We start from the raw sequence: 19,931 nt of genomic DNA on the forward strand, positions 1-19,931 counted from the left end.
GTGACGTTATTTATTGTGACAGGTAGACCTAGCATCCCACCATGGTGACATTATTTATTGTGACAGGTAGACCTAGCATCTCACCATGGTGACGTTATTTATTGTGACAGGTAGACCTAGCATCTCACCATGGTGACGTTATTTATTGTGACAGGTAGACCTAGCATCCCACCATGGTGACGTTATTTATTGTGACAGGTAGACCTAGCATCTCACCATGGTGACATTATTTATTGTGACAGGGAGACCTAGCATCTCACCATGGTGACGTTATTTATTGTGACAGGTAGACCTAGCATCTCACCATGGTGACGTTATTTATTGTGACAGGTAGACCTAGCATCTCACCATGGTGATGTTATTTCTTGTGACAGGTAGACCTAGCATCTCACCATGGTGACGTTATTTCTTGTGACAGGTAGACCTAGCATCTCACCATGGTGATGTTATTTCTTGTGACAGGTACACCTAGCATCTCACCATGGTGATGTTATTTATTGTGACAGGTAGACCTAGCATCTCACCATGGTGACGTTATTTATTGTGACAGGTAGACCTAGCATCTCACCATGGTGACATTATTTATTGTGACAGGTAGACCTAGCATCCCACCATGGTGACGTTATTTATTGTGACAGGTAGACCTAGCATCTCACCATGGTGACGTTATTTATTGTGACAGGTAGACCTAGCATCTCACCATGGTGACGTTATTTATTGTGACAGGTAGACCTAGCATCTCACCATGGTGACGTTATTTATTGTGACAGGTAGACCTAGCATCTCACCATGGTGACGTTATTTCTTGTGACAGGTAGACCTAGCATCCCACCATGGTGACATTATTTATTGTGACAGGTAGACCTAGCATCTCACCATGGTGACGTTATTTATTGTGACAGGTAGACCTAGCATCCCACCATGGTGACGTTATTTATTGTGACAGGTAGACCTAGCATCTCACCATGGTGACATTATTTATTGTGACAGGTAGACCTAGCATCTCACCATGGTGACGTTATTTCTTGTGACAGGTAGACCTAGCATCCCACCATGGTGACGTTATTTCTTGTGACAGGTAGACCTAGCATCTCACCATGGTGACATTATTTCTTGTGACAGGTAGACCTAGCATCTCACCATGGTGACGTTATTTCTTGTGACAGGTAGACCTAGCATCTCACCATGGTGATGTTATTTATTGTGACAGGTAGACCTAGCATTTCAACATGGTGACGTTATTTCTTGTGACAGGTAGACCTAGCATCTCACCATGGTGACGTTATTTCTTGTGACAGGTAGACCTAGCATCTCACCATGGTGACATTATTTATTGTGACAGGTAGACCTAGCATCTCACCATGGTGACATTATTTATTGTGACAGGTAGACCTAGCATCCCACCATGGTGACGTTATTTATTGTGACAGGTAGACCTAGCATCTCACCATGGTGACGTTATTTCTTGTGACAGGTAGACCTAGCATCTCACCATGGTGATGTTATTTATTGTGACAGGTAGACCTAGCATCTCACCATGGTGATGTTATTTATTGTGACAGGTAGACCTAGCATCTCACCATGGTGACATTATTTATTGTGACAGGTAGACCTAGCATCTCACCATGGTGATGTTATTTATTGTGACAGGTAGACCTAGCATCTCACCATGGTGATGTTATTTATTGTGACAGGAGACCTAGCATCTCACCATGGTGACATTATTTATTGTGACAGGGAGACCTAGCATCTCACCATGGTGACATTATTTATTGTGACAGGGAGACCTAGCATCTCACCATGGTGACATTATTTCTTGTGACAGGTAGACCTAGCATCTCACCATGGTGATGTTATTTATTGTGACAGGGAGACCTAGCATCTCACCATGGTGACGTTATTTCTTGTGACAGGTACACCTAGCATCTCACCATGGTGATGTTATTTATTGTGACAGGTAGACCTAGCATCTCACCATGGTGACGTTATTTATTGTGACAGGTAGACCTAGCATCTCACCATGGTGACATTATTTATTGTGACAGGTAGACCTAGCATCCCACCATGGTGACGTTATTTATTGTGACAGGTAGACCTAGCATCTCACCATGGTGACGTTATTTATTGTGACAGGTAGACCTAGCATCTCACCATGGTGACGTTATTTATTGTGACAGGTAGACCTAGCATCTCACCATGGTGACGTTATTTATTGTGACAGGTAGACCTAGCATCTCACCATGGTGACGTTATTTCTTGTGACAGGTAGACCTAGCATCCCACCATGGTGACATTATTTATTGTGACAGGTAGACCTAGCATCTCACCATGGTGACGTTATTTATTGTGACAGGTAGACCTAGCATCCCACCATGGTGACGTTATTTATTGTGACAGGTAGACCTAGCATCTCACCATGGTGACATTATTTATTGTGACAGGTAGACCTAGCATCTCACCATGGTGACGTTATTTCTTGTGACAGGTAGACCTAGCATCCCACCATGGTGACGTTATTTCTTGTGACAGGTAGACCTAGCATCTCACCATGGTGACATTATTTCTTGTGACAGGTAGACCTAGCATCTCACCATGGTGACGTTATTTCTTGTGACAGGTAGACCTAGCATCTCACCATGGTGATGTTATTTATTGTGACAGGTAGACCTAGCATTTCAACATGGTGACGTTATTTCTTGTGACAGGTAGACCTAGCATCTCACCATGGTGACGTTATTTCTTGTGACAGGTAGACCTAGCATCTCACCATGGTGACATTATTTATTGTGACAGGTAGACCTAGCATCTCACCATGGTGACATTATTTATTGTGACAGGTAGACCTAGCATCCCACCATGGTGACGTTATTTATTGTGACAGGTAGACCTAGCATCTCACCATGGTGACGTTATTTCTTGTGACAGGTAGACCTAGCATCTCACCATGGTGATGTTATTTATTGTGACAGGTAGACCTAGCATCTCACCATGGTGATGTTATTTATTGTGACAGGTAGACCTAGCATCTCACCATGGTGACATTATTTATTGTGACAGGTAGACCTAGCATCTCACCATGGTGATGTTATTTATTGTGACAGGTAGACCTAGCATCTCACCATGGTGATGTTATTTATTGTGACAGGGAGACCTAGCATCTCACCATGGTGACATTATTTATTGTGACAGGGAGACCTAGCATCTCACCATGGTGACATTATTTATTGTGACAGGGAGACCTAGCATCTCACCATGGTGACATTATTTCTTGTGACAGGTAGACCTAGCATCTCACCATGGTGATGTTATTTATTGTGACAGGGAGACCTAGCATCTCACCATGGTGACGTTATTTCTTGTGACAGGTACACCTAGCATCTCACCATGGTGATGTTATTTCTTGTGACAGGTAGACCTAGCATCTCACCATGGTGACGTTATTTATTGTGACAGGTAGACCTAGCATCTCACCATGGTGACATTATTTCTTGTGACAGGTAGACCTAGCATCTCACCATGGTGACGTTATTTCTTGTGACAGGTAGACCTAGCATCTCACCATGGTGACATTATTTATTGTGACAGGTAGACCTAGCATCTCACCATGGTGACATTATTTATTGTGACAGGTAGACCTAGCATCCCACCATGGTGACGTTATTTCTTGTGACAGGTACACCTAGCATCTCACCATGGTGATGTTATTTCTTGTGACAGGTAGACCTAGCATCTCACCATGGTGACGTTATTTATTGTGACAGGTAGACCTAGCATCTCACCATGGTGACATTATTTATTGTGACAGGTAGACCTAGCATCCCACCATGGTGACGTTATTTATTGTGACAGGTAGACCTAGCATCTCACCATGGTGACATTATTTCTTGTGACAGGTAGACCTAGCATCTCACCATGGTGACGTTATTTCTTGTGACAGGTAGACCTAGCATCTCACCATGGTGACATTATTTCTTGTGACAGGTAGACCTAGCATCTCACCATGGTGACGTTATTTCTTGTGACAGGTAGACCTAGCATCTCACCATGGTGACATTATTTATTGTGACAGGTAGACCTAGCATCTCACCATGGTGACATTATTTATTGTGACAGGTAGACCTAGCATCCCACCATGGTGACGTTATTTATTGTGACAGGTAGACCTAGCATCTCACCATGGTGACATTATTTCTTGTGACAGGTAGACCTAGCATCTCACCATGGTGACGTTATTTCTTGTGACAGGTAGACCTAGCATCTCACCATGGTGACATTATTTATTGTGACAGGTAGACCTAGCATCTCACCATGGTGACATTATTTATTGTGACAGGTAGACCTAGCATCCCACCATGGTGACGTTATTTATTGTGACAGGTAGACCTAGCATCTCACCATGGTGACGTTATTTATTGTGACAGGTAGACCTAGCATCTCACCATGGTGACGTTATTTATTGTGACAGGTAGACCTAGCATCTCACCATGGTGATGTTATTTATTGTGACAGGTAGACCTAGCATCTCACCATGGTGACGTTATTTCTTGTGACAGGTAGACCTAGCATCTCACCATGGTGATGTTATTTATTGTGACAGGTAGACCTAGCATTTCAACATGGTGACGTTATTTCTTGTGACAGGTAGACCTAGCATCTCACCATGGTGACATTATTTATTGTGACAGGTAGACCTACATTGGCTGCAGCCTATACTACTGTAAGGTCCAAATGCGTGACTAAATGACACATCTCCTTCTGGCTTTCGGGGTTCACCATATTTAATTGCAGCTGCAGAGTTTTAAAACAGCCTATCACTCGAAAATGGATGCTTTAAATCAGAACATGTGTGAGCAGTCTCTCTCTCCATCAATTCCATTCAAATTGCATCCAAAATAGATCATCCTGTTAAAGATTGATATACTGTATATGTCCTAGCCTCCTCTTTCAGCTAATTAATGATGGGTTATGCATAATGAGCTTCTAACTTATAGCCTCTGTCTCTTGCGCAATATGCACTCACCTCCGGCTTTTCTCTTTAAAAAACTCTCCTTAGCTCTTGAGTCCCATGCAGGAAGAGCCAGACTAGAATAGCTTGATGGGAAAAAGAATGTTTGCATTTATTATACCGGTATACTATTTGAAGAGGGACGAATGCTCTTGCTTGCTGAATGTTAAATACAAACAGCCAATAGAACTCACGGGTAGATTGAAAGAAGAGTGAACCCGTGATGACGGTAGGCTGTAGCAGTTATTTATTCAGACCCATAACCCTTCAATCTTCCTGAAGAGAAGTGAAAGCCTTCTGCATCATGTTCTAGTCCTGTATTATTCATGGATGTCATTAGAATGATGAATATAAGGACAACGAAACATATTTAATTTAACTGTTGAAAGCGACGAAGGAATGAAGCAACAATAGAGAGAGAAAGAGGAGGTGGCTAATAACATTAGGGGAAATATTATGAACGGTATACAGTTGAAGTCGGAGGTTTAGGTTGGAGTCATTAAAACTTGTTTTTTCAATCATTCCACAAATTTCTTGTTAACAAACTATAGTTTTGGCAAGTCAGTTAGGACATCTACTTTGTGCATGACACAAGTCATTTTTCCAACAATTGTTTACAGACAGATTATTTCACTTAATCACAATTCCAGTGGGTCAGATGTTAACATACACTAAGTTGACTGTGCCTTTAAACAGCTTGGAAAATTCCAGAAAATTATGTCATGGCTTTAGAAGCTTCTGATAGGCTAATTGACATAATTTGAGTCAACTGGAGGTGTACCTGTGGATGTATTTCAAGGCCTACCTTCAAACTCAGTGCCTCTTTGCTTGACATCATGGGAAAATCCAAAGAAATCAGCCAAGACCTCAGAAAAAGATTATAGACCTCCACAAAACTGGTTCATCCTTGGGAGCAATTACCAAATGCCTAAAGGTACCATGTTCATCTGTACAAACAATAGTGTGCAAGTATAAACACCATGGGACCACGCAGCCGTCATACCACTCAGGAAGGAGACGCATTCTGTCTCCTAGAGATGAACGTACTTTGGTGTGAAAAGTGCAAATCAATCCCAGAACAACAGCAAAGGACCTTGTGAAGATGCTGGAGGAAACAGGTACAAAAGATTCAATATCCACAGTAAAAATGAGTCCTATATCTACATAACCTGAAAGGCTGCTCAGCAAGGAAGAAGCCACTGCTCCAAAACCTGCCATAAAAAAGCAAGACTATGGTTTGCAACTGCACATGTGGACAAAGATCGTACTTTTTGGAGAAATGTCCACTGGTCTGATGAAACAAAAATAGAACTGTTTGGCCATAATGACCATCGTTAGGATTGGAGGTAAAAGAGGGAGGCTTGCACGCCGAAGAACACCATCCCAACCGTTATAGCACAGGGGTGGCAGCATCATGTTGTGGGGGTGCTTTGCTGCAGGAGGGACTGGTGCACTTCACAAAATAGATAGCTTCATGAGGAGGAGAATTAGGTGGATATATTGAGGACACATCTCAAAACATCAGTCAGGAAGTTAAAGCTTGGTCGCAAATGGGTCTTCCAAATGGACAATGACCCCAAGCATACTTCCAAAGTTGTGGCAAAATGCCCTAACTCAGTTACACCAGCTCTATCAGGAGGAATGGTCTAAAATTCACCCAACTTATTGTGGGAAGCTTGTGGAAGGCTACCTGAAATGTTTGACCCGAGTTAAACAATTTAAAGGCAATGCTACCAAGTACTATTTGGGTGTATGTACATTTCTGACCCACTGGGAATGTGATGAAAGAAATAAAAGCTGAAATAAATCATTTTCTCCACTATTATTCTGACATTTCACATTCTTAAAATAAAGTGGTGATCCTAACTGACCTAAGACAGGGACTTTTTAAATGTCAGTAATTGTGAAAAACTGAGTTTAAATGTATTTGGCTAAGGTGTACGTAAACTTCTGACTTCAACTGTATATGCGTCAGCCTACTAATCATACAAATAGGCCCTATTATATTTCAAAATTAAAATCAAATTCGCTAGTCTATACTTGTAACTTTGTAGGCCGCGTGTGTTGCACCAGAATCACATGAATCACATGTTCACCAGAATCACATGTTCACCAGAATCACATGTTCTCTTTTGCTTTATCATGGTTTGAATGATATGTGTAATTCCAATCTATACAATACAGAGTAATACAATACAGTACAGTAAGAGTCCACACTCAAAACGATAAGCCTACTGGATCTAGTTTCATTCATTTACCCAGGAGCATTTGACCTCAGCAAAAAAAAGAAATGTCCTCTCACTGTCAACTGCGTTCATTTTCAGCAAACTTAACGTGTGAACAACGGCGACATAAACTGAACATGTTCCACAGACATGTGACTAACAGAAATTGAATAATGTGTCCCTGAACAAAGGGGGAGGACAAAATCAAAAGTAACAGTCAGTACCTGGTGTGGCCACCAGCTGCATTAAGTACTGCAGTGCTTCTCCTCCTCATGGACTGCACCAGATTTGCCAGTTCTTGCTGTGCGGTGTTACCCTACTCTTCCACCAAGGCACCTGCAAGTTCCCTGACATTTCTGGGGGGAATGGCTCTCGCCCTCACCCTCCGATCCAACAGTTCCCAGACGTGTTCAATGGGATTGAGATCCAGGCTCTTTGCTGGCCATGGCAGAACACTGACATTCCTGTCTTGCAGGAAATAATGCACAGAACGAGCAGTATGGCTGGTGGCATTGTCATTGCTGGAGGGTCATGTCAGGATGACCCTGCAGGAAGGGTACCACATGAGGGAGGAGGATGTCTTCCCTGTAACGCACAGCGTTGAGATTGCCTGCAATGACAACAAGCTCAGTCCGATGATGCTGTGACACACCGCCCCAGACCATGACGGACCCTCCACCTCCAAATTGATCCCGCTCCAGAGTACAGGCCTCTGTGTAACGCTCATTCCTTCAACGTCCATCACCCCTGCTGAGACAAAACCGTGACTCGTCAATGAATAGCACTTCTTGCCAGTCCTGCCTGGTCCAGCGATGGCGGGTTTGTGCCCATAGGCGACGTTGTTGCTGGGGATGTCTGGTGAGGACCTGCTTTACAACAGGCCTACAAGCCCTCAGTCTAGCCTCTCTCAGCCTATTGTGGACAGTCTGAGCACTGATGGAGGGATTGTGCGTTCCTGGTGTAACTCGGGCAGTTGTTGTTGCCATCCTGTACCTGTCTCGCAGGTGTGATGTTCGGATGTACCGATCCTGTGCCTGGTGTTGTTACACGTGGTCTGTCACTGCGAGGACAATCAGCTGTCCGTCCTGTCTCCCTGTAGCGCTGTCTTAGGCGTCTCACAGTACGGACATTGCAATTTATTGCCCTGGCCACATCTACAGTCCTCATGCCTCCTTGCAGCTTGCCTAAGGCACATTCATGCAGATGAGCAGGGATCCTGTGCATCTTTCTTTTTGAGTTTTTCCAGAGTCAGTAGAAAGGCCTCTTTGGTGTCCTAAGTTTTCATAACTGTGACCTTAATTGCCTACCGTCTGTAAGCTGTTAGTGTCTTAACTTAAATGTAAATGTAAATGTTAATGACCGTTCCACAGGTGCATGTTCATTAATTGTTTATGGTTCATTGAACAAGCATGGGAAACAGTGTTTAAACCCTTTACAATGAAGATTTGTGAAGTTATTTGGATTTTTACTAATTATCTTTGAAAGACAGGATCCTGAAAAAGGGACATTTCTTTTTTTGCTGAGTATAGCTAGCTACATCTATTGGCTTTTATGTTTTTATGTCGTGCGTAATGTGCAGTAGCCTAATGCCACAATTATTTAGGCTTTTTTGGCTTGGGCTCATAAAATGTCTAACGAAGGGCTCATAAAATGTCTAATATAGGGATCATAAAATGTTTAATATAGTGATCATAAAATGTCTAATGTAGAGCTCATTAAATGTCTAATGTAGAGCTCATTAAATGTCTAATGTAGAGCTCATAAAATGTCTAATGTAGGGCTCATAAAATGTCTAATGTAGGGCTCATAAAATGTCTAATGTAGGGCTCATTAAATGTCTAATGTAGAGCTCATAAAATGTTTAATATAGGGATCATAAAATGTTTAATATAGGGCTCATAAAATGTCTAATGTAGAGCTCATTAAATGTCTAATGTAGAGCTCATTAAATGTCTAACGTAGGGCTAATAAAATGTCTAATGTAGGGCTCATTAAATGTCTAACGTAGGGCTCATAAAATGTCTAATGTAGGGCTCATTAAATGTCTAATGTAGAGCTCATTAAATGTCTAATGTAGGGCTCATTAAATGTCTAATGTAGAGCTCATTAAATGTCTAATGTAGAGCTCATTAAATGTCTAACGTAGGGCTAATAAAATGTCTAATGTAGGGCTCATTAAATGTCTAACGTAGGGCTCATAAAATGTCTAATGTAGGGCTCATTAAATGTCTAATGTAGGGCTAATAAAATGTCTAATGTAGGGATCATAAACATTTTAATATAGGGCTCATTAAATGTCTAATGTAGGGCTCATTAAATGTCTAACGTAGGGCTCATTAAATGTCTAATGTAGGGCTCATAAAATGTCTAATGTAGGGCTCATAAAATGTTTAATGTAGGGCTCATTAAATGTCTAATGTAGGGCTCATAAAATGTCTAATGTAGGGCTCATAAAATGTCTAATGTAGGGCTCATAAAATGTCTAATGTAGGGCTCATTAAATGTCTAATGTAGGGCTCATAAAATGTCTAATGTAGGGCTCATAAAATGTTTAATATAGGGCTCATAACATGTTTAACATGGGCTCATTAAATATCTAATGTAGGCCTCATTAAATGTCTAATGTAGGGCTCATTAAATGTCTAATGTAGGGCTCATAAAATGTCTAATGTAGGGCTCATTAAATGTCTAATGTAGGGCTCATAAAATGTCTAATGTAGGGCTCATAAAATGTCTAACGTAGGGCTCATTAAATGTCTAATGTAGGGCTCATTAAATGTCTAATGTAGGGCTCATAAAATGTCTAACGTAGGGCTCATTAAATGTCTAATGTAGGGCTCATTAAATGTCTAATGTAGGGCTCATAAAATGTCTAATGTAGGGCTCATTAAATGTCTAACGTAGGGCTCATAAAATGTCTGATGTAGGGCTCATTAAATGTCTAATGTAGGGCGAATAAAATGTCTTACTTCTCTGCAGACTGCAGCGATCTGGCCCTCGTCCATGCAGGTCTCAGTCACCACGTCAGTCAGTGAACCTCCAGCCAGGTATTCCATCACCACCCATAGCTCATCCCCTACCAGGTAACTACAAACAGAGGAGAGAGAGATGAAGTATACTAGTCCCTACCAGGTAACTACAGACAGAGGGGAGAGAGATGAAGTATACTAGTCCCTACCAGGTAACTACAGACAGAGAAGAGAGATGAAGTATACTAGTCCCTACCAGGTAACTACAGACAGAGGAGAGAGAGATGAAGTATACTAGTCCCTACCAGGTAACTACAGACAGAGGAGAGAGAGATGAAGTATACTAGTCCCTACCAGGTAACTACAGACAGAGGGGAGAAATGAATTATACTAGTCCCTACCAGGTAACTACAGACAGAGAAGAGAGATGAAGTATACTAGACCCTACCAGGTAACAACAGACAGAGAAGAGAGATGAAGTATACTAGTCCTTACCAGGTAACTAAAGACAGAGGAGAGAGATGAAGTATACTAGTCCCTACCAGGTAACTACAGACAGAGAAGAGAGATGAAGTATACTAGTCCCTACCAGGTAACTACAGACAGAGGAGAGAGATTAAGTATACTAGTCCCTACCAGGTAACTACAGACAGAGAAGAGAGATGAAGTATACTAGTCCCTACCAGGTAACTACAGACAGAGGAGAGAGAGATGAAGTATACTAGTCCTTACCAGGTAACTACAGACAGAGGAGAGAGATGAAGTATACTAGTCCCTACCAGGTAACTACAGACAGAGGAGAGAGAGATGAAGTATACTAGTCCCTACCAGGTAACTACAGACAGAGGAGAGAGATGAAGTATACTAGTCCCTACCAGGTAACTACAGACAGAGAAGAGAGATGAAGTATACTAGTCCCTACCAGGTAACTACAAACAGAGGAGAGAGAGATGAAGTATACTAGTCCCTACCAGGTAACTACAGACAGAGGAGAGAGAGATGGAGTATACTAGTCCCTACCAGGTAACTAGGAAACAGAAAAGAGAGATGAAGTATACTAGTCCTTACCAGGTAACTACAGACAGAGGAGAGAGATGAAGTATACTAGTCCCTACCAGGTAACTACAGAGAGAGAAGAGAGATGAAGTATACTAGTCCCTACCAGGTAACTACAGACAGAGGAGAGAGATGAAGTATACTAGTCCCTACCAGGTAACTACAGACAGAGGAGAGAGAGATGAAGTATACTAGTCCCTACCAGGTAACAACAGACAGTGAAGAGAGATGAAATATACTAGTCCCTACCAGGTAACTACAGACAGAGAAGAGAGATGAAGTATACTAGTCCCTACCAGGTAACTACAGACAGAGGAGAGAGAGATGAAGTATACTAGTCCCTACCAGGTAACTACAGACAGAGGGGAGAAATGAATTATACTAGTCCCTACCAGGTAACTACAGACAGAGAAGAGAGATGAAGTATACTAGACCCTACCAGGTAACAACAGACAGAGAAGAGAGATGAAGTATACTAGTCCTTACCTGGTAACTAAAGGCAGAGGAGAGAGATGAAGTATACTAGTCCCTACCAGGTAACTACAGACAGAGAAGAGAGATGAAGTATACTAGTCCCTACCAGGTAACTACAGACAGAGGAGAGAGAGATGAAGTATACTAGTCCTTACCAGGTAACTACAGACAGAGGAGAGAGATGAAGTATACTAGTCCTTACCAGGTAACTACAGACAGAGGAGAGAGATTAAGTATACTAGTCCTTACCAGGTAACTACAGACAGAGGAGAGATATGAAGTATACTAGTCCTTACCAGGTAACTACAGACAGAGGAGAGAGATGAAGTATACTAGTCCCTACCAGGTAACTACAGACAGAGGAGAGAGATGAAGTATACTAGTCCCTACCAGGTAACTACAGACAGAGGAGAGATATGAAGTATACTAGTCCTTACCAGGTAACTACAGACAGAGGAGAGAGATGAAGTATACTAGTCCTTACCAGGTAACTACAGACAGAGGAGAGAGATGAAGTATACTAGTCCCTACCAGGTAACTACAGACAGAGGAGAGAGATGAAGTATACTAGTCCCTACCAGGTAACTACAGACAGAGGAGAGAGATGAAGTATACTAGTCCCTACCAGGTAACTACAAACAGAGAAGAGAGATGAAGTATACTAGTCCCTAGCAGGTAACTACAGACAGAGGAGAGAGAGATGAAGTATACTAGTCCCTACCAGGTAACTACAGACAGAGGAGAGAGAGATGAAGTATACTAGTCCCTACCAGGTAACAACAGACAGTGAAGAGAGATGAAATATACTAGTCCCTACCAGGTAACTACAGACAGAGAAGAGAGATGAAGTATACTAGACCCTACCAGGTAACTACAGACAGAGGAGAGAGAGATGAAGTATACTAGTCCCTACCAGGTAACTACAAACAGAGAAGAGAGATGAAGTACACTAGTCCCTAGCAGGTAACTACAGACAGAGGAGAGAGAGATGAAGTATACTAGTCCCTACCAGGTAACTACAGACAGAGGAGAGAGAGATGAAGTATACTAGTCCCTACCAGGTAACAACAGACAGTGAAGAGAGATGAAATATACTAGTCCCTACCAGGTAACTACAGACAGAGAAGAGAGATGAAGTATACTAGTCCCTACCAGGTAACTACAGACAGAGGAGAGAGAGATGAAGTATACTAGTCCCTACCAGGTAACTACAGACAGAGGGGAGAAATGAATTATACTAGTCCCTACCAGGTAACTACAGACAGAGAAGAGAGATGAAGTATACTAGACCCTACCAGGTAACAACAGACAGAGAAGAGAGATGAAGTATACTAGTCCTTACCAGGTAACTAAAGACAGAGGAGAGAGATGAAGTATACTAGTCCCTACCAGGTAACTACAGACAGAGAAGAGAGATGAAGTATACTAGTCCCTACCAGGTAACTACAGACAGAGGAGAGAGATTAAGTATACTAGTCCCTACCAGGTAACTACAGACAGAGAAGAGAGATGAAGTATACTAGTCCCTCCCAGGTAACTACAGACAGAGGAGAGAGAGATGAAGTATACTAGTCCTTACCAGGTAACTACAGACAGAGGAGAGAGATGAAGTATACTAGTCCCTACCAGGTAACTACAGAGAGAGAAGAGAGATGAAGTATACTAGTCCCTACCAGGTAACTACAGACAGAGGAGAGAGATGAAGTATACTAGTCCCTACCAGGTAACTACAGACAGAGGAGAGAGAGATGAAGTATACTAGTCCCTCCCAGGTAACTACAGACAGAGGAGAGAGAGATGAAGTATACTAGTCCCTACCAGGTAACTACAGACAGAGGAGAGAGAGATGGAGTATACTAGTCCCTACCAGGTAACTAGAAAACAGAAAAGAGAGATGAAGTATACTAGTCCTTACCAGGTAACTACAGACAGAGGAGAGAGATGAAGTATACTAGTCCTTACCAGGTAACTACAGACAGAGGAGAGAGATGAAGTATACTAGTCCTTACCAGGTAACTACAGACAGAGGAGAGAGATGAAGTATACTAGTCCTTACCAGGTAACTACAGACAGAGGAGAGAGATTAAGTATACTAGTCCTTACCAGGTAGCTACAGACAGAGGAGAGATATGAAGTATACTAGTCCTTACCAGGTAAGTACAGACAGAGGAGAGAGATGAAGTATACTAGTCCCTACCAGGTAACTACAGACAGAGGAGAGAGATGAAGTATGCTAGTCCCTACCAGGTAACTACAGACAGAGGAGAGAGATGAAGTATACTAGTCCCTACCAGGTAACTACAAACAGAGAAGAGAGATGAAGTATACTAGTCCCTAGCAGGTAACTACAGACAGAGGAGAGAGAGATGAAGTATACTAGTCCCTACCAGGTAACTACAGACAGAGGAGAGAGAGATGAAGTATACTAGTCCCTACCAGGTAACAACAGACAGTGAAGAGAGATGAAATATACTAGTCCCTACCAGGTAACTACAGACAGAGAAGAGAGATGAAGTATACTAGACCCTACCAGGTAACTACAGACAGAGGAGAGAGAGATGAAGTATACTAGTCCCTACCAGGTAACTACAAACAGAGAATATAGATGAAGTATACTAATCCCTAGCAGGTAACTACAGACAGAGGAGAGAGAGATGAAGTATACTAGTCCCTACCAGGTAACTACAGACAGAGGAGAGAGAGATGAAGTATACTAGTCCCTACCAGGTAACAACAGACAGTGAAGAGAGATGAAGTATACTAGTCCCTACCAGGTAACTACAGAGAGAGAAGAGAGATGAAGTATACTAGTCCCTACCAGGTAACTACAGACAGAGGAGAGAGATGAAGTATACTAGTCCCTACCAGGTAACTACAGACAGAGGAGAGAGAGATGAAGTATACTAGTCCCTCCCAGGTAACTACAGACAGAGAGAGAGAGATGAAGTATACTAGTCCCTACCAGGTAACTACAGACAGAGGAGAGAGAGATGAAGTATACTAGTCCCTACCAGGTAACTACAGACAGAGGAGAGAGATGAAGTATACTAGTCCCTACCAGGTAACTACAGACAGAGAAGAGAGATGAAGTATACTAGTCCCTACCAGGTAACTACAAACAGAGGAGAGAGAGATGAAGTATACTAGTCCCTACCAGGTAATTACAGACAGAGGAGAGAGAGATGGAGTATACTAGTCCCTACCAGGTAACTACAAACAGAAAAGAGAGATGAAGTATACTAGTCCTTACCAGGTAACGACAGACAGAGGAGAGAGATGAAGTATACTAGTCCCTACCAGGTAACTACAGACAGAGAAGAGAGATGAAGTATACTAGTCCCTACCAGGTAACTACAAACAGAGGAGAGAGAGATGAAGTATACTAGTCCCTACCAGGTAACTACAGACAGAGGAGAGAGAGATGGAGTATACTAGTCCCTACCAGGTAACTAGAAAACAGAAAAGAGAGATGAAGTATACTAGTCCTTACCAGGTAACTACAGACAGAGGAGAGAGATGAAGTATACTAGTCCTTACCAGGTAACTACAGACAGAGGAGAGAGATGAAGTATACTAGTCCTTACCAGGTAACTACAGACAGAGGAGAGAGATGAAGTATACTAGTCCTTACCAGGTAACTACAGACAGAGGAGAGAGATTAAGTATACTAGTCCCTACCAGGTAACTACAGACAGAGGAGAGATATGAAGTATACTAGTCCTTACCAGGTAACTACAGACAGAGGAGAGAGATGAAGTATACGAGTCCTTACCAGGTAACTACAGACAGAGGAGAGAGATGAAGTATACTAGTCCCTACCAGGTAACTACAGACAGAGGAGAGAGATGAAGTATACTAGTCCCTACCAGGTAACTACAGACAGAGGAGAGAGATGAAGTATACTAGTCCCTACCAGGTAACTACAAACAGAGAAGAGAGATGAAGTATACTAGTCCCTAGCAGGTAACTACAGACAGAGGAGAGAGAGATGAAGTATACTAGTCCCTACCAGGTAACTACAGACAGAGGAGAGAGAGATGAAGTATACTAGTCCCTACCAGGTAACAACAGACAGTGAAGAGAGATGAAATATACTAGTCCCTACCAGGTAACTACAGACAGAGAAGAGAGATGAAGTATACTAGACCCTACCAGGTAACTACAGACAGAGGAGAGAGAGATGAAGTATACTAGTCCCTACCAGGTAACTACAAACAGAGAAGAGAGATGAAGTATACTAGTCCCTAGCAGGTAACTACAGACAGAGGAGAGAGAGATGAAGTATACTAGTCCCTACCAGGTAACTACAGACAGAGGAGAGAGAGATGAAGTATACTAGTCCCTACCAGGTAACAACAGACAGTGAAGAGAGATGAAATATACTAGTCCCTACCAGGTAACTACAGACAGAGAAGAGAGATGAAGTATACTAGTCCCTACCAGGTAACTACAGACAGAGGAGAGAGATGAAGTATACTAGTCCCTACCAGGTAACTACAGACAGAGGAGAGAGATGAAGTATACTAGTCCCTACCAGGTAACTACAGAGAGAGAAGAGAGATGAAGTATACTAGTCCCTACCAGGTAACTACAGACAGAGGAGAGAGATGAAGTATACTAGTCCCTACCAGGTAACTACAGACAGAGGAGAGAGAGATGAAGTATACTAGTCCCTACCAGGTAACTACAGACAGAGGAGAGAGATGAAGTATACTAGTCCCTACCAGGTAACTACAGACAGAGAAGAGAGATGAAGTATACTAGTCCCTACCAGGTAACTACAAACAGAGGAGAGAGAGATGAAGTATACTAGTCCCTACCAGGTAATTACAGACAGAGGAGAGAGAGATGGAGTATACTAGTCCCTACCAGGTAACTACAAACAGAAAAGAGAGATGAAGTATACTAGTCCTTACCAGGTAACTACAGACAGAGGAGAGAGATGAAGTATACTAGTCCTTACCAGGTAACGACAGACAGAGGAGAGAGATGAAGTATACTAGTCCCTACCAGGTAACTACAGACAGAGGAGAGAGATGAAGTATACTAGTCCCTACCAGGTAACTACAGACAGAGAAGAGAGATGAAGTATACTAGTCCCTACCAGGTAACTACAAACAGAGGAGAGAGAGATGAAGTATACTAGTCCCTACCAGGTAACTACAGACAGAGGAGAGAGAGATGGAGTATACTAGTCCCTACCAGGTAACTAGAAAACAGAAAAGAGAGATGAAGTATACTAGTCCTTACCAGGTAACTACAGACAGAGGAGAGAGATGAAGTATACTAGTCCTTACCAGGTAACTACAGACAGAGGAGAGAGATGAAGTATACTAGTCCCTACCAGGTAACTACAGACAGAGGAGAGAGATGAAGTATACTAGTCCCTACCAGGTAACTACAGACAGAGGAGAGAGATGAAGTATACTAGTCCCTACCAGGTAACTACAGACAGAGGAGAGAGATGAAGTATACTAGTCCCTACCAGGTAACTACAAACAGAGAAGAGAGATGAAGTATACTAGTCCCTAGCAGGTAACTACAGACAGAGGAGAGAGAGATTAAGTATACTAGTCCCTACCAGGTAACTACAGACAGAGGAGAGAGAGATGAAGTATACTAGTCCCTACCAGGTAACAACAGACAGTGAAGAGAGATGAAATATACTAGTCCCTACCAGGTAACTACAGACAGAGAAGAGAGATTAAGTATACTAGACCCTACCAGGTAACTACAGACAGAGGAGAGAGAGATGAAGTATACTAGTCCCTACCAGGTAACTACAAACAGAGAAGAGAGATGAAGTATACTAGTCCCTAGCAGGTAACTACAGACAGAGGAGAGAGAGATGGAGTATACTAGTCCTTACCAGGTAACTACAGACAGAGGAGAGAGATGAAGTATACTAGTCCCTACCAGGTAACTACAGAGAGAGAAGAGAGATGAAGTATACTAGTCCCTACCAGGTAACTACAGACAGAGGAGAGAGATGAAGTATACTAGTCCCTACCAGGTAACTACAGACAGAGGAGAGAGAGATGAAATATACTAGTCCCTCCCAGGTAACTACAGACAGAGGAGAGAGAGATGAAGTATACTAGTCCCTACCAGGTAACTACAGACAGAGGAGAGAGAGATGAAGTATACTAGTCCCTACCAGGTAACTACAGACAGAGGAGAGAGATGAAGTATACTAGTCCCTACCAGGTAACTACAGACAGAGAAGAGAGATGAAGTATACTAGTCCCTACCAGGTAACTACAAACAGAGGAGAGAGAGATGAAGTATACTAGTCCCTACCAGGTAATTACAGACAGAGGAGAGAGAGATGGAGTATACTAGTCCCTACCAGGTAACTACAAACAGAAAAGAGAGATGAAGTATACTAGTCCTTACCAGGTAACTACAAACAGAAAAGAGAGATGAAGTATACTAGTCCTTACCAGGTAACTACAGACAGAGGAGAGAGATGAAGTATACTAGTCCCTACCAGGTAACTACAGACAGAGGAGAGAGATGAAGTATACTAGTCCTTACCAGGTAACTACAGACAGAGGAGAGAGATGAAGTATACTAGTCATTACCAGGTAACTACAGACAGAGGAGAGAGATGAAGTATACTAGTCCCTACCAGGTAACTACAGAGAGAGAAGAGAGATGAAGTATACTAGTCCCTACCAGGTAACTACAGACAGAGGAGAGAGATGAAGTATACTAGTCCCTACCAGGTAACTACAGACAGAGAAGAGAGATGAAGTATACTAGTCCCTACCAGGTAACTACAAACAGAGGAGAGAGAGATGAAGTATACTAGTCCCTACCAGGTAATTACAGACAGAGGAGAGAGAGATGGAGTATACTAGTCCCTACCAGGTAACTACAAACAGAAAAGAGAGATGAAGTATACTAGTCCTTACCAGGTAACTACAAACAGAAAAGAGAGATGAAGTATACTAGTCCTTACCAGGTAACTACAGACAGAGGAGAGAGATGAAGTATACTAGTCCCTACCAGGTAACTACAGACAGAGGAGAGAGATGAAGTATACTAGTCCTTACCAGGTAACTACAGACAGAGGAGAGAGATGAAGTATACTAGTCATTACCAGGTAACTACAGACAGAGGAGAGAGATTAAGTATACTAGTCCTTACCAGGTAACTACAGACAGAGGAGAGAGATGAAGTATACTAGTCCTTACCAGGTACCTACAGACAGAGGAGAGAGATGAAGTATACTAGTCCTTACCAGGTAACTACAGACAGAGGAGAGAGATGAAGTATACTAGTCCTTACCAGGTACCTACAGACAGAGGAGAGAGATGAAGTATACTAGTCCTTACCAGGTAACTACAGACAGAGGAGAGAGATGAAGTATACTAGTCCTTACCAGGTAACTACAGACAGAGGAGAGAGAGATGAAGTATACTAGTCCCTACCAGGTAACTACAGACAGAGGAGAGAGATGAAGTATACTAGTCCCTACCAGGTAACTACAGACAGAGGAGAGAGATGAAGTATACTAGTCCCTACCAGGTAACTACAGACAGAGGAGAGAGAGATGAAGTATACTAGTCCCTCCCAGGTAACTACAGACAGAGGAGAGAGAGATGAAGTATACTAGTCCCTACCAGGTAACTACAGACAGAGGAGAGAGAGATGAAGTATACTAGTCCCTACCAGGTAACTACAGACAGAGGAGAGAGATGAAGTATACTAGTCCCTACCAGGTAACAACAGTCAGAGAAGAGAGATGAAGTATACTAGTCCCTACCAGGTAACTACAAACAGAGGAGAGAGATGACGTATACTAGTCTCTACCAGGTAACTACAGACAGAGGAGAGAGAGATGAAGTATACTAGTCCCTACCAGGTAACTACAGACGGAGGAGAGGGATGAAGTATACTAGTACTTACCAGGTAACTACAAACAGAGGAGAGAGATTAAGTATACTAGTCCTTACCAGGTAACTACAGACAGAGGAGAGATATGAAGTATACTAGTCCTTACCAGGTAACTACAGACAGAGGAGAGAGATGAGGTATACTAGTCCTTACCAGGTACCTACAGACAGAGGAGAGAGTTGAAGTATACTAGTCCTTACCAGGTAACTACAGACAGAGGAGAGAGATGAAGTATACTAGTCCTTACCAGGTAACTACAGACAGAGGAGAGAGAGGTGAAGTATACTAGTCCCTACCAGG

General features: G+C 42.4%; 1 protein-coding gene across 1 annotated transcript in view; it reads right to left on the reverse strand.

Annotated features, from left to right (window-relative positions):
- The window catches only part of LOC115146941 (serine/threonine-protein kinase PAK 3-like), a 127,061-nt gene that overhangs the window by 14,560 nt on the left and 92,570 nt on the right, over positions 1-19,931 (reverse strand). Inside the window, exon 12 of the mRNA XM_065004864.1 lies at positions 10,200-10,317. Within this exon, the coding sequence (XP_064860936.1) occupies positions 10,200-10,317 (118 nt within the window). The remainder of the gene's footprint in view (positions 1-10,199; positions 10,318-19,931) is intronic.

The sequence above is a fragment of the Oncorhynchus nerka genome, linkage group LG19 (genome assembly GCF_034236695.1).
Source record: "Oncorhynchus nerka isolate Pitt River linkage group LG19, Oner_Uvic_2.0, whole genome shotgun sequence".
Taxonomy (NCBI): Eukaryota; Metazoa; Chordata; class Actinopteri; order Salmoniformes; family Salmonidae; genus Oncorhynchus; species Oncorhynchus nerka.